We start from the raw sequence: 12,077 nt of genomic DNA, 5'->3' as shown, positions 1-12,077 counted from the left end.
GAATAAGGGTAACTATTCTGAACGTGATACACGATTAAAAGGGAAAGTTCGACCTGATGCAACTGATTTCTGGTACAGTTCCAAGTCTTGTATTTTGAATACCTAGGAAGGTTATCGATATCAGTATTTAGTTGGATTGAGTCTATTGTGCTTACTGAAAAAGGATGTGAAGTATACTAATACCTATTATCTTAGTTTCTCAGTAGAAAAAGGTAAGAAACGTATTTAGAAATGAATACATAAAATGTAATGACAGTAAAGGAAGTATAAACGGGACTTCTGCAGTTCTACAATATGCCTCGGGTTTCTTCTTGAAGATTATAGCTCCCATGTTTGTTGATGAACAGTTTATGGAACGTTGGTGATCTCTGCCCCGTCTGGCTTAAATGCTGGTGCTCTCACTGAGAATGGACTTTAAATTAATTCCTATCACAGTTCTTTCCAGTGTTTGACTTAAGAAACAAGTTCACCAGTACAAATGTGATATATTTAACACAGGTATTGAAAAGTAGAACCGATTGATGATACTGTAGCTTTGCATTTATTTTAAACTTAAGAAATAAATTGGAAATTTTCTATGAATTCTTTTAATGGTAGCTCATGCGTGTAACGTTTGTGTTTTTGTTAATTTTTGTAACAGTTCCTCCTAACATTGCTGGTACCAGTGGTCCGCAGGACCTCACCGTGTTGCAGAACAGACAAGTTATACTGGAATGCAAGTCAGATGCTGTGCCGCCTCCGACAATCTCATGGCTTAAAAATGGAGAACTTTTAGAGGTATAGTGGTTACGTTATTTGTACTAGTCTTTTGCTCCCTTTATTTTTTACACACAGTGCTTGAGGTTTCTTATTCTGCTTACTTGCCCCTTCAGTGCAGTCCAAGTTACGGTGCCTTGAATTTGAGAGAAGCTGAGTAGCCCCAGTACAAATACAGTTAGTCCTAAATGAGTACCTGAAGCTAGCAAGCATGTGAAGTGGCCATCCCGCTGTTACTTGTTCTTTTTTCCTTTAGGGGGATCCCTTGCTCCTCCTGGATCCTCTGAACAATGCTAGAAGCCTTCGGTATACTCCTGAATGGCTTCCCGGGAAAGGTAGCTGAGAAAAGACTACACTATATGTTTCCTTTGGGTATATTATGCATCCTCATATTCTAGTAGCATTTAGAAAGGAATTAAAATTCTTAACGTTGGAAAAAAAGAAAATGGGTTGCTAATCACCGCAGTTTTGTATCAAATGCATCTTTTTCACTCAGAATTCCGTGTAGTGTCATGTTAAGGCATCGAGTCTTTGCGGGTTGAGAGACAGTTAGCAAGATGAGGTTGATTTATACAGAAAGATTTTTTTACTTCTCATCCTCTTGCTTGGGATCACTCCGAATCCAGGTGCTTTGCTTTCCAATTGAACAATTTAAGTTCAGTTCTTAATTGAACTTAATCGATAATTTTCCCTCATTTGTTCTTCATTCATTAATAAAGAGGAAACAAATTCAGCTTATGAATTGTGTCTCCCTTAACTGTAGTCCATCTGTAGTCTTCACCCGAAGTTCTGCTTATTTGCTTTCCTTCTGACATGCCATTCCTCAGACTCTTTCTCTTGTAAATTTAGAAGAATGAAATATTAGTGGAAAAAGTAAGAATTTGGTGGGCGATGATGTCTTGCTAAGTGCTGCTAGGGAGTGTTACCTTGAATATAGCACAAGAACCAGCTAGAAACAAGTTTAACAGAAACACTCTTCTTCTGAATGGTTAATTCTTTAACTGGGTAGGGATTTTTTTTTTTTTTTTTTTTAATGAAAGCAAAGTTGAACAAGGCATGGAAGTTAAGTATGTGAATACTTTTTGCCTCAGTCTTCCTTGGAAAGCTTGTGTTTTAAAAGCCGTACTTAACGAAAATAAACCGTGAAAAGAAGCCACTGGTCCAAATATTCACCAGAAAACAAAGCAATAGAGGAAGACTATGATAGACATATGTAGTCAGCTGATAACCTGTGAATTAACTTTTTGTCTCCTCTTGCCTCATGAATTCATGTCAGTATGTGAGGACTGAGGCATCTCGGTTGGTCAGTCCCCTGCCTTTTGATTTAGAGTAGAGTAGGGAATTTCAATCTCTAGAGTTAATTCTCCTCCGGCACGAAATGTAAGTTATAAATTCAGTTCAGACACGGCACTCTTTGTTTGTCACCTGTACTGTAAGTAGCAGACTTAGGTTTATTCTGTTCCCTACCATCCTTTTCATTCTTCAGCTTAGCTTATATAAATATATACTCCAGGTAGCAGGAAAACATTAGTGTCCTCCTGAATGCCTGGTTGCTTTCTCACCCTCAAAGAAATGTAATAGCCTGAGCAGCCAGGGAACAGCTGTCCTTGGGAGTGGAAAGTGAGGTGCTCTGTGGCATATCATCCTCCTTATCTTGGAAAAATTGAGGTTTCACGGTGACAAGAGAGGATTGGAGAAAGTCAAGTTTTCAGGTTGCCGTGTTATTTCAATTTAAATCACCGCTGCTTTTTGTGAAACAGCCTTGTGGTGGAGGGTGTCATTCCTCCTGGTTTTGGTGTCTTCCACTGTGCAGATTTTGAGGTCTACTCTAGACCTCTGTATGCTTGATGTTGTAGTTGTGCAGCACCACCGTTTTTGGTAGCAGAACTGTAGAAAGATCTAGCCTCTAGCAGCTTTGGAGTCCTTGCACTCTTCATTGATTCGGAAATGCACATTGAGAGTTAAGAAAAGTAGGTAGGAGCGTCTTGACCTAATGTCGCTTTATTTACACGCTAAAAGAATTGCTGAATTTCTCTGTTTTTCAAAGATGGGTTTTCTGGCATACCTTGAGTAGACCATAAGGATTTTGTCATCTATATGCTTCTGTGTTTAGAAACCATGGCATAGGCTGTGTACTCAACAGGAAATACCAGTTATTACCCAAAATCTGACTGTCTATAATCCACTCCAGTGGTGAATCATTTCACCTGTGAGGCTCCAGTGCTGCTCTTTATTCTGCGTTGGTAGACTTGCTGAATTGGTGCCTAGCGTGAGACCTGCGTACTAGGGTACTCATGCAGAGAAGTGCAGAACCAGAAGAGTTTCACCTATCTGTTGTAGTTACTATGCTCAGATCTTCCAGCCAAAAGAGCAGATGGGAATGTCAGCTTTCAATTTTGTCCAGAGCGTGGGTAGCACATACTGGAAAAATTTGAGTTTCTCTTCTTTTTCTACTGTTTTTATCCAGTCAGGTTTTTGAACATTTGTAGTTGATATTACTGTCAGTCATCCGTGCAGATCTGATCCAGACTGGTTGTGGTAAAAAAGCTGACTTCGAATGGCTTCCTAGCAGGTGCTCTGGAGTCATTGCAGAGCTGAGCAGATCCTCACGTTCAGAAATGCTGGCTAGTAAACTTAGTAGGCTAAGTTTATGCTGGCTCCCACCTGATCAAGACTGTGATGTTTGAAGGACAGTGTAGAGAAACTTGTATTTCTTCTGCCTGTGGTGTGGATGGATTTTCAAAAAAATAAATAAGTTCATTGTATGCTATTAGCTGTCCCTTACCATAAAAACTCGAAGGCCCTTTGGCTATGTAACCCACAAAAACTGTCTTATTCAGGCACAAGTCCAAGTAGGGGTCTCAAGGGAGAACCATTAAGCAATGATAATTTTTTAAAACTTTGTTTACCCTATTATCGTCATGGACGTAAACAAAGTTGAGCCAGCAATTAATTCAGTCCCTGGTTTATCTTTGGCCTTCTTTCATGGCATTTTTTACTCCGCCACGGAAGAATGTTCTGTCTTCATAAAGAGAACAATGGTAAAGTTAAATTTGTCAAACTCTCTCTCTTTCCCCTTAGGGAACTCCTCGAGTTCGAATCCTATCCAATGGGCGATACCTGCAGATCAATAATGCTGACCTCAGCGATACAGCAAGCTATACATGTGTGGCGAGTAATATCGCAGGAGAAATGACCAGGGAGTTCGTGCTGACAGTACATGGTAAAATCATGGATGCCATCTTGTGCATTTTGATCTTTGCGTGGTCCTTCTGCAGCAGTTCAAACGGCAAGAAAGAAGCATTAGTAGTCTTTCTCGAGCCAAGTGTTGGCCACTTAGGCTGTGTCTGAACTGTGGGACCATGTGCATTACCTCTTGTGTGCCACCATCTGAGTCCACAGTTGCCCCCACACTAAAAGACCTGTTGGGGACTGACCAGGGCTCCCTCTCCATCTGTCTCTGCTTTCTGCTAGTGGAGGGTGCTGTGCATCTACCCATCGTGCTGATACGGAGTCAGGATACACCCAGAGTGAACGCCCAGATCCAGCACTGAGAAATGCTCTTGGACAAATTTAGAGAAATTCTTAAAAGCATTTGACTGGCACCTGAGGGTGCTAGGCTTCACAGCTGGCTTGGCCACCAGTTTGGCAAGTTACCTGAAAACTGTAGCGGCTTCTCTGCCCCTGTAAGGAGGAGATAGTAGGGAGATAGGGCTTGAAGGGCCCTATGCATCTCGATAGCTGTCCTGCGTTACCACAGGCCTGAGTTTCATTTTAAACCTATTTATTGTCTCACCTCTAGTCTGATGAGAAACTGCTTTATTCTCACGCTCGGGCGATGGTAGGAAACTTTTTTCCTATTTCTATTCTGTTCACAACCCAGTCGTATGTACCTGCATTACACTGTGCCCCCCCACTCACTGTCCTTACTGGTCCAATTAAAATTCTTTTTTCTTCTTAATTTATGATCACCACAGCATTATTTTGCTGAATTAAATACGCTGAACTCTTTTACTCTTTTAGCTATATGATAACCTTTGCAGTAACTTGCAAAGATGATCTTTACAGTGCATTTCAGACAAACTCTCTTTTTCATTCCCTACTGCATCATGGCAATTATCGTGCACTACACCAAATGGTAAGAAACTTGTTTCTGTCCTTGCAGTCATTCCTGTACCTGTTCCTGCGTCTGTGTTTTCATGTGTTTGGTTGCAATCATTGCAGTGTAAAGTTTTTTCCTTACGGTATCAGCACTTTTCCCTTTACAGTGGCTCCTACAATCCAAAGTAGTCCTCAGACTACTGTTGTGCATATAAATGCTTCTGCTGTTCTGGAGTGTGTTGCGGAAGGTGTACCAACGCCAAGAATTACGTGGAGGAAGGATGGGGCTATTTTTACTGGAAACAATACAAGGTATTGTCCAGAAGTCAGCATAAATATTCTTCATTGGTTTTCAAGGATGTATTAATTGCAGAAAGCTTAATTAGACATCTGTGACTTGTACATTAGGGTTTTTTTCACGGATCAGAACTAATATTTGAACTATCATCTTGAATAGACCCAAATGTGGAAAACACTGTGATAGAAACAGTAATAGAAAGTTGTTCTACAAACATCTTTTCATAGCAGTACCAATGGTTTCATGCTTTTATTGTTAAGAAGGACAAAAAACTCCTTTGACAACCAAATGTAGTAATTCTTTTGATATTAAGGATTTTGAACAGTAAACATGAAAGATCTTTTTATTTTTTTTATATATATGGAGTTTTGGGATGAAGCCAAGCGATTTCATGCAGACCAAAAGCTACTTGAGTGTACTATGTAGTTCCTAACATATAAAACTTTCTATATACGTTCTAGTATCAACTTTTATTATAGTGAATGGTTTCTATCTTCTGATTGTTTTAAGGGGAAATAGTTTGGCATTTTCTCGAACTGAGCAAGTGCTGAAGAATTCACTTATTTCAAAGAAAAAAGAAAATGTAAAAGCATTAATTAGGGTTTTTTAAGGTTAAATGAGAAACCATAAAAAAGGGCTTTTGGATATTTTCTGCAAATCTGTCATCATTTATGTGGAATCACTATGTCAGCTAGATTTCATAATTTCTCTGGAAAATGGATGTGCTGAGAAAGAGTGAAGTCAGAATAAGTGCAATAAATGAGAAAACTCTGTGCCCCAATTAAGACACGACGTGTTTAGGCTATTTTTTGTGTACCCTGAGTCATCTGTTCCTTCTGCACTACCAGGATAGCCTATGGTTCTGTTGATTGGATAGTAGAAAAAAAATACCTGGCTTTGTTTCAGATATTCCATGTTAGAGGATGGATCTCTACACATCCACTCAGCGCGTGTTACTGACACGGGAAGATACGTGTGTATGGCAACCAACACAGCTGGCACTGAACGCAAACGAATTGATCTGCAGGTTCTTGGTAAAAGTTTTGGGTTTAGATAGATATATGTGTTTTTACAAGTCTGAAGTCCAGTTATATCATTTTTCTTGTTCTGCCAGATCCAATTTTAAGTTTAGCTCCTCTTTAGTTGCTCTGGTTTAAAAAAAACCAAACAAACAAATGGGGGGAAGAAATTTACAGCCTTAGGAATACAACCCAAGTGTTCAGGAAGAGAAAATATTTATTCCTTTGCACTGGAACTAGAAAGACTTGACACATTCCATGCTATATGTTTAGTAAGTTTACTACTGTCAAGTTACTCTTTATAAAAATCAAGTACATGTGTTGAGGCAGTTCAGCTCTATATCTATAGGTATGAAGGGGGCGTGTGTGCATGTATATATAATTATTCTGAATAATTAGGCTTTGTTTGTCCTTAGTTCCTCCAACTATTGCTCCTGGACATACGAATATTACAGTTACTGTAAATGTGCAGACCACTTTGCCCTGTGAAACCACTGGAATTCCCAGACCAGCAATTAGCTGGAAAAAGAATGGGCATCTGCTTAGTGTTGACCAGAACCAGAATACATACAGGTGAGAGATGGTTTCCTTTCCCCGTGGGTTTAAAGTTTTCAGGGATGATTTTGGCACTTTAAAAATCTAGCCGTGCTTAAATGTAATCTTGTATAGCCAGCAAATTCAGTGGTCTGATTACCTGAAAAGAAAAGAAGTATTTCAATGGCTTTTACTTTCTTCTCTTTTCTTTGTTCAGACTTCTGTCTTCAGGTTCCTTAGTAATCATTTCTCCCACTGTGGATGACACTGCTGTCTATGAGTGCTCTGTGTCAAATGAGGCAGGAGAAGATCAAAGAGCAGTTGAGCTCACTGTTCAAGGTAGAGGGGATATTGCTATTACACATCTATGGCACCCAGAATTTCTTTGGGGCATTCCAATGTTGAGATAACATTTTTACATCATTCTTTTATGATACTGATATCCGTAAGTCTCTGGTATTCCCAAGAAAGAGAAGTTATTTCCAAGGTGCTATGAAAATGAAAATGGGCAAGCAACCTTTATACTGCTTTTTATTTTTTAGTGCCCCCATCCATAGCAGATGAAGCCACAGACCTCTTGGTGACAACGCTGTCTCCAGTAGTAATTTCCTGCACTGCCTCAGGGGTTCCTGTCCCCTCGGTTCATTGGACAAAAAATGGGAAAAAGTTGCTTCCCAGAGGAGATGGCTACAGAATTCTCTCTTCAGGTACTGTGCCTGACTGGAGGTCAGCTGCAGAAAATCAGTGAAAAGGTTCTCTCTTCAGGTACTGTGCCTGACTGGAGGTCAGCTGCAGAAAATCAGTGAAAGGGTGCAATTGTGCACACCTAGAAGTAATTAATTAAATAAATGCAAACAAGCCCTCTCCAACTTCTTAGAATAAAAATATAGGCCTCTTAAGATGGATGCTGTAAGAGAATACAGGATACTGCTGTGTGCTGTAACGCGCTCTCTCTCTGCTGCAGGTGCTGTTGAAATAGCTGCCGCTCAGTTAGCGCACGCGGGACGGTATACCTGTGTGGCCCGGAACGCAGCTGGCTCAGCTCACAGACACGCCACTCTTCACGTTCAGGGTAAGACGGGAAGCTGGCGTGCATTCTGTCAGTCAGCGTTGCCCATTTAATACGTACGTATGCTGCAGAGTAACGGTGAGGCCGGAGTTGACCATCACAAGTAGCGTCTTGCTCAGCTGAATTGTCTTGTGGACACACTGATTATTCACAGAGTCAGTAACTCTGCATGTTACAACTCTGATACCTTGGATAAAGCCCCCCCAGTCCATGCTGCTCTATTGAAAGATTTTTGTTTCTTTGCTTTTTGGTAAGTTAACATGTAGCTGTGATGGCAAATTGCGTGAAGTAAAGCCATATTCTATACCCATACTCATGCTGAGCATGTTGTTATATTTCAGAGCGCTTCCACTGAGCTCTTCATAAGGATGGCAGAACACGGCCATTGCTAATTCAGCCTCCTCAGACCCTCAGGTTATGCGATTTTAATATCATCCGTATTTTCTAGCCTTGAAGGTTAAACCTATTGCATTTCCCTTTTTCTTGCATTCCACAGAACCACCAGTTATCCAAACTCAGCCAGGGGTGCTGGATGTCATTGTGAACAATCCCATTCTACTACCATGTGAAGCGACGGGTACACCTCGACCCATAATAACATGGCAAAAGGAGGGCATCAATATAATCACAACAGGTATCCTCTTAGAGCCTGTAACTCCAGCCTACTTGCTGTAACTCAGAAACTTACTTTCTCTTTTCTGAATATTCAAACTTGGATATAAGGAACACAAAACAAAACAAAAAAGTGTCATACTTTGCTTATATTTGTTTTAGGCAACAGTTATATGGTTCTTCCCAGTGGTAGTTTACAGATTGCAAAATCAGCTGTTGAAGATGCTGGCTCTTACATGTGTGTTGCTCAAAATCCAGCTGGCACTGCTCTGGGGAAGATCAAACTGAAAGTTCAAGGTAAATCATCTTTTAAACTCTTGTTGTAGTGATTTACAGACAAGAAATCTGTGCGCTCTGTTAGTCAAAACCCAATTTTGAGCAACACGAATGGACCTAATGCTTTCCTATCTGATTTGACACTGAATAGAGCCCAGGAGGTTTATTCTCTTTAGTGGTCTGTCTACTTTAGGATTATTTTCACTAAGAGCTGAAGCATTCCATGCTTCTTACAACGTATAATTCTTTTTAAAATTTTCTTGTTGCTTTTTCAGTTCCTCCTCTTATCAAGTCCCACCTCAAGGAATACGTTGTTCCTGTTGATCAATCTGTCACTCTGCAGTGTGAGGCTGAAGGCTACCCTGGGCCCGAGATCAGCTGGCATAAAGATGGACAGCAAATAACGGAGTCCCTCAGAAGAAGAATTCTTAGCACTGGTGCGCTGCAGATTGTGTTTGTAGAGCCTGGCGACGCTGGCCGTTACACGTGCATAGCAGCAAACCTGGCAGGGTCCAGCAGTTCTGGCATGGAGCTCACTGTGCACAGTAAGTGGGACTGTACGGAAACAATGTGCATTATTGCAGCATGAACCTACGGAGGGCAAGCAGCTAGGATGTAAGGGAGAAGGTCAGGGAAGTTGTGCTACGTAACGGGTGAGTTTTATTGGGTTGTAGTATCAGCCAGTTGCTTGAATTTAGGAAGCACATTACATTCCCTTAACTCGGTTTGTATTTACAAGTATTTCACACATTTCTCTGGCGTGCTTAATAGTGGTCACTGATGGAGACAAGAAACAATACAGAAGGTCCAGGCAATGATTTCTTCAGTCCAGTATTGTATGCTGTTACAGCAGTGCTTGGATAAGACATAGAAGTAAATCTTTTTAATAAACCTTCTCACAGTTCCACCCAAGATTCGCAGTTCGGAGGCGCAGTACACAGTCACGGAAGACTCCCAGGCTGTTCTGTCCTGTGTGGCTGAGGGGATTCCAACACCAACAATAAACTGGAAGAAGGACAATACGCTGTTAACAGAGATAGTAGGAAAATACCAGGCTGTGCCAGATGGAGACCTCATTTTGGACAATGTTGTTGTAAGCTCCCTAAATCTAAGCTATGACGTGATGGGTTTGGCAGTAGTAAGACCCTGCTTCTCTCCATCACCCATTTCTGGACTAGTCTTTGTTTTATTTTGTTTTCTTGTTCTTAACGTTCCAAAGTCTTTATAAATGTTTCATTTTCCACTGAGGAGTAAAATATCTGTGAAAAATTTGTGTTGATAAATTCTCGGGAAGGGCAAAAAGGAGTGTAGGTCATCTTTCAAATTTAGAGGCAGTGAAAAGAGTTCAGATGAGCATTTCTACTGAATGCTTGTTCCAAACCTTTTGAGATTCTCTTTATCATTACAAGTGGGTGGTAGTGTGGTGTAGGATATATCACAGTTGAAATTTCTCCGACGTGCTTTCTTTCAGCCTGAAGATTCTGGCAGTTACACCTGTATTGCTAACAATGCTGCCGGAGAAGACACACACACTGTCACCCTGATAGTTCACGTACTTCCAGCTTTTACTGAACTTCCTGGAGATATAGCTTTGACTAAAGGAGAACAGCTCAGATTAACTTGCAAAGCAACTGGGATACCTGTACCCAAAATAACATGGACCTTTAACAATAACATCATTCCAGGTGGGTGACACCGGGTCTTGGTGGTCATTCCGCTCTAGAGTTGTTTTCCCCCCCACAGCATTGCGGTTAGTTTTGGATAAGGAAGAAAAAAAATCTAGAGAGAACAAACTTGTTAGGCAGCGATTGCGTGAGGAGTATCTTCAGTATTATGCAATCGTGTAATTAAATTGCCTCTGAGACAAAGCTGTAAGGAAGATCATTGAGACATTTTTCCTCTTCTGTAGCCAATAATATGACACATTAAAAACATTCAGTATCTGATATTTACTCAGCATCCAACAACTAATGCCATTTCTCTTAAATATGAAGAAAACCTCAGCAGATCATAAAATGCAGATGCACAAAGCTTGAAATTAAGGGACAACTTAAGCGAATACACGCATGTGGGCACATGCCATAGCAGTGACCTTTCTGTGCGTTTCTGAGGTGTCTCAGGAATGAAGTGGCACAGTGCCATTGAGCTGTGCTGCTGAATAGCACCGTAATTCAAACAGTCTTATGACATACCAGTCACTGAGATGTATACGTTTAAAATCGTTGAATTAACCCTTTACTGTGTGTTCTCCTTCAGCACAATACGATGATGTAAATGGACACAGTGAACTCGTTATTGAACGAGTATCTAAAGATGACTCTGGTACCTACGTATGCACAGCAGAAAACACAGTCGGCTCAATCAAAGCTATTGGGTTTGTGTATGTCAAAGGTATGTCAAATAACAGTAGCTGTGGTCACTATTGGACAGTTTCGCGCAGCCATCTGTTTTGATAGCAGAATCACAGAATGATAGAAGGGTTTGGACTCAACTGGGCCTTACTGCTCAGGTAATGATGTGACAAGGGTGGTGTGTAACCACAGACTCATAGAATGGTTTGGGTTGGAAGGGACCTTAAAGATCATCTAGTTCCAACCCCCTGCCGTGGGCAGGGACACCTTCCACTAGACCAGGTTGCTCAAAGCCCCGTCCAACCTGGCTCTGAACACTCCCAGGAATGGGGCACCCACAGCTTCTCTGGGTGACTGTGCCAGTGTCCCACCACCCTCACGGTGAAGAATTTCTTCCTAATATCTGATCTAAATCTACCTTCTTTCAGCTTAAAACTGTTACCTCTACTATTTGATAACTTGTCTATGGCTAAATCGAAAAAAATCGACACAGGTTGAAATTCACCCTTCAGAAAGTCAGAGATGAATGATCCCTCCCAGCAGTTTCATTAAGAGCATTTCATTTTGACTCTGCTATTTCTCTGACATCACTTGTTTTTTCAGAACCTCCAGTCTTCAAAGGGGATTACCACTCCAGCCGAATTGAGCCCTTGGGTGGCAACGCTATGCTGAATTGTGAAGTCAGAGGAGATCCACCTCCAACCATCCAGTGGAGCAAAAAAGGAGTTGGCGTTCAGATTAGCAACAGGATCCGACAGCTTAACAATGGTTCTCTTGCTATCTACGGCACTGTAGTGAGTCACTGGTCTGTTACGATGTGTTTCTGCATTGTACTTGATTAATAAATGTATTCCAGATCACATTGTATTGAAAGAGTGAGGTTAGACATTTAATCCACTTTTGCTTTTACCTTTAACAAATGTTGTTTTAATTCAGACTAGAATTAGACTCAAATTATTGTGACAAAAAACCCCAGGGGGCAATCGTTCTCTTCAATTGTCAGAAGGACTGAATCTACATACTAACCATTGGTGTGTGAAATCCTGGTTGTGCCCAATTAA

At 40.9% G+C, this 12,077-nt stretch overlaps 1 protein-coding gene across 1 annotated transcript in view; it reads left to right on the top strand.

The window, feature by feature from the left end:
* HMCN1 (hemicentin 1) overlaps positions 1 to 12,077 on the top strand; it is a 206,988-nt gene that overhangs the window by 167,407 nt on the left and 27,504 nt on the right. Inside the window, exons 71-85 of the mRNA XM_059822131.1 lie at positions 641 to 777; positions 3,838 to 3,979; positions 5,025 to 5,169; positions 6,062 to 6,189; positions 6,591 to 6,747; positions 6,926 to 7,047; positions 7,251 to 7,415; positions 7,673 to 7,780; positions 8,274 to 8,411; positions 8,552 to 8,686; positions 8,941 to 9,210; positions 9,568 to 9,758; positions 10,137 to 10,350; positions 10,922 to 11,056; positions 11,620 to 11,810. Of these exons, the coding sequence (XP_059678114.1) occupies positions 641 to 777; positions 3,838 to 3,979; positions 5,025 to 5,169; positions 6,062 to 6,189; positions 6,591 to 6,747; positions 6,926 to 7,047; positions 7,251 to 7,415; positions 7,673 to 7,780; positions 8,274 to 8,411; positions 8,552 to 8,686; positions 8,941 to 9,210; positions 9,568 to 9,758; positions 10,137 to 10,350; positions 10,922 to 11,056; positions 11,620 to 11,810 (2,378 nt within the window). The remainder of the gene's footprint in view (positions 1 to 640; positions 778 to 3,837; positions 3,980 to 5,024; positions 5,170 to 6,061; positions 6,190 to 6,590; positions 6,748 to 6,925; positions 7,048 to 7,250; positions 7,416 to 7,672; positions 7,781 to 8,273; positions 8,412 to 8,551; positions 8,687 to 8,940; positions 9,211 to 9,567; positions 9,759 to 10,136; positions 10,351 to 10,921; positions 11,057 to 11,619; positions 11,811 to 12,077) is intronic.

This window comes from Gavia stellata, chromosome 10 (genome assembly GCF_030936135.1).
Source record: "Gavia stellata isolate bGavSte3 chromosome 10, bGavSte3.hap2, whole genome shotgun sequence".
In the NCBI taxonomy this organism is placed as follows: Eukaryota; Metazoa; Chordata; class Aves; order Gaviiformes; family Gaviidae; genus Gavia; species Gavia stellata.
The sequence above is the reverse complement of the archived record's forward strand: the minus strand, read 5'-3'. Positions and strand labels throughout refer to the sequence as shown.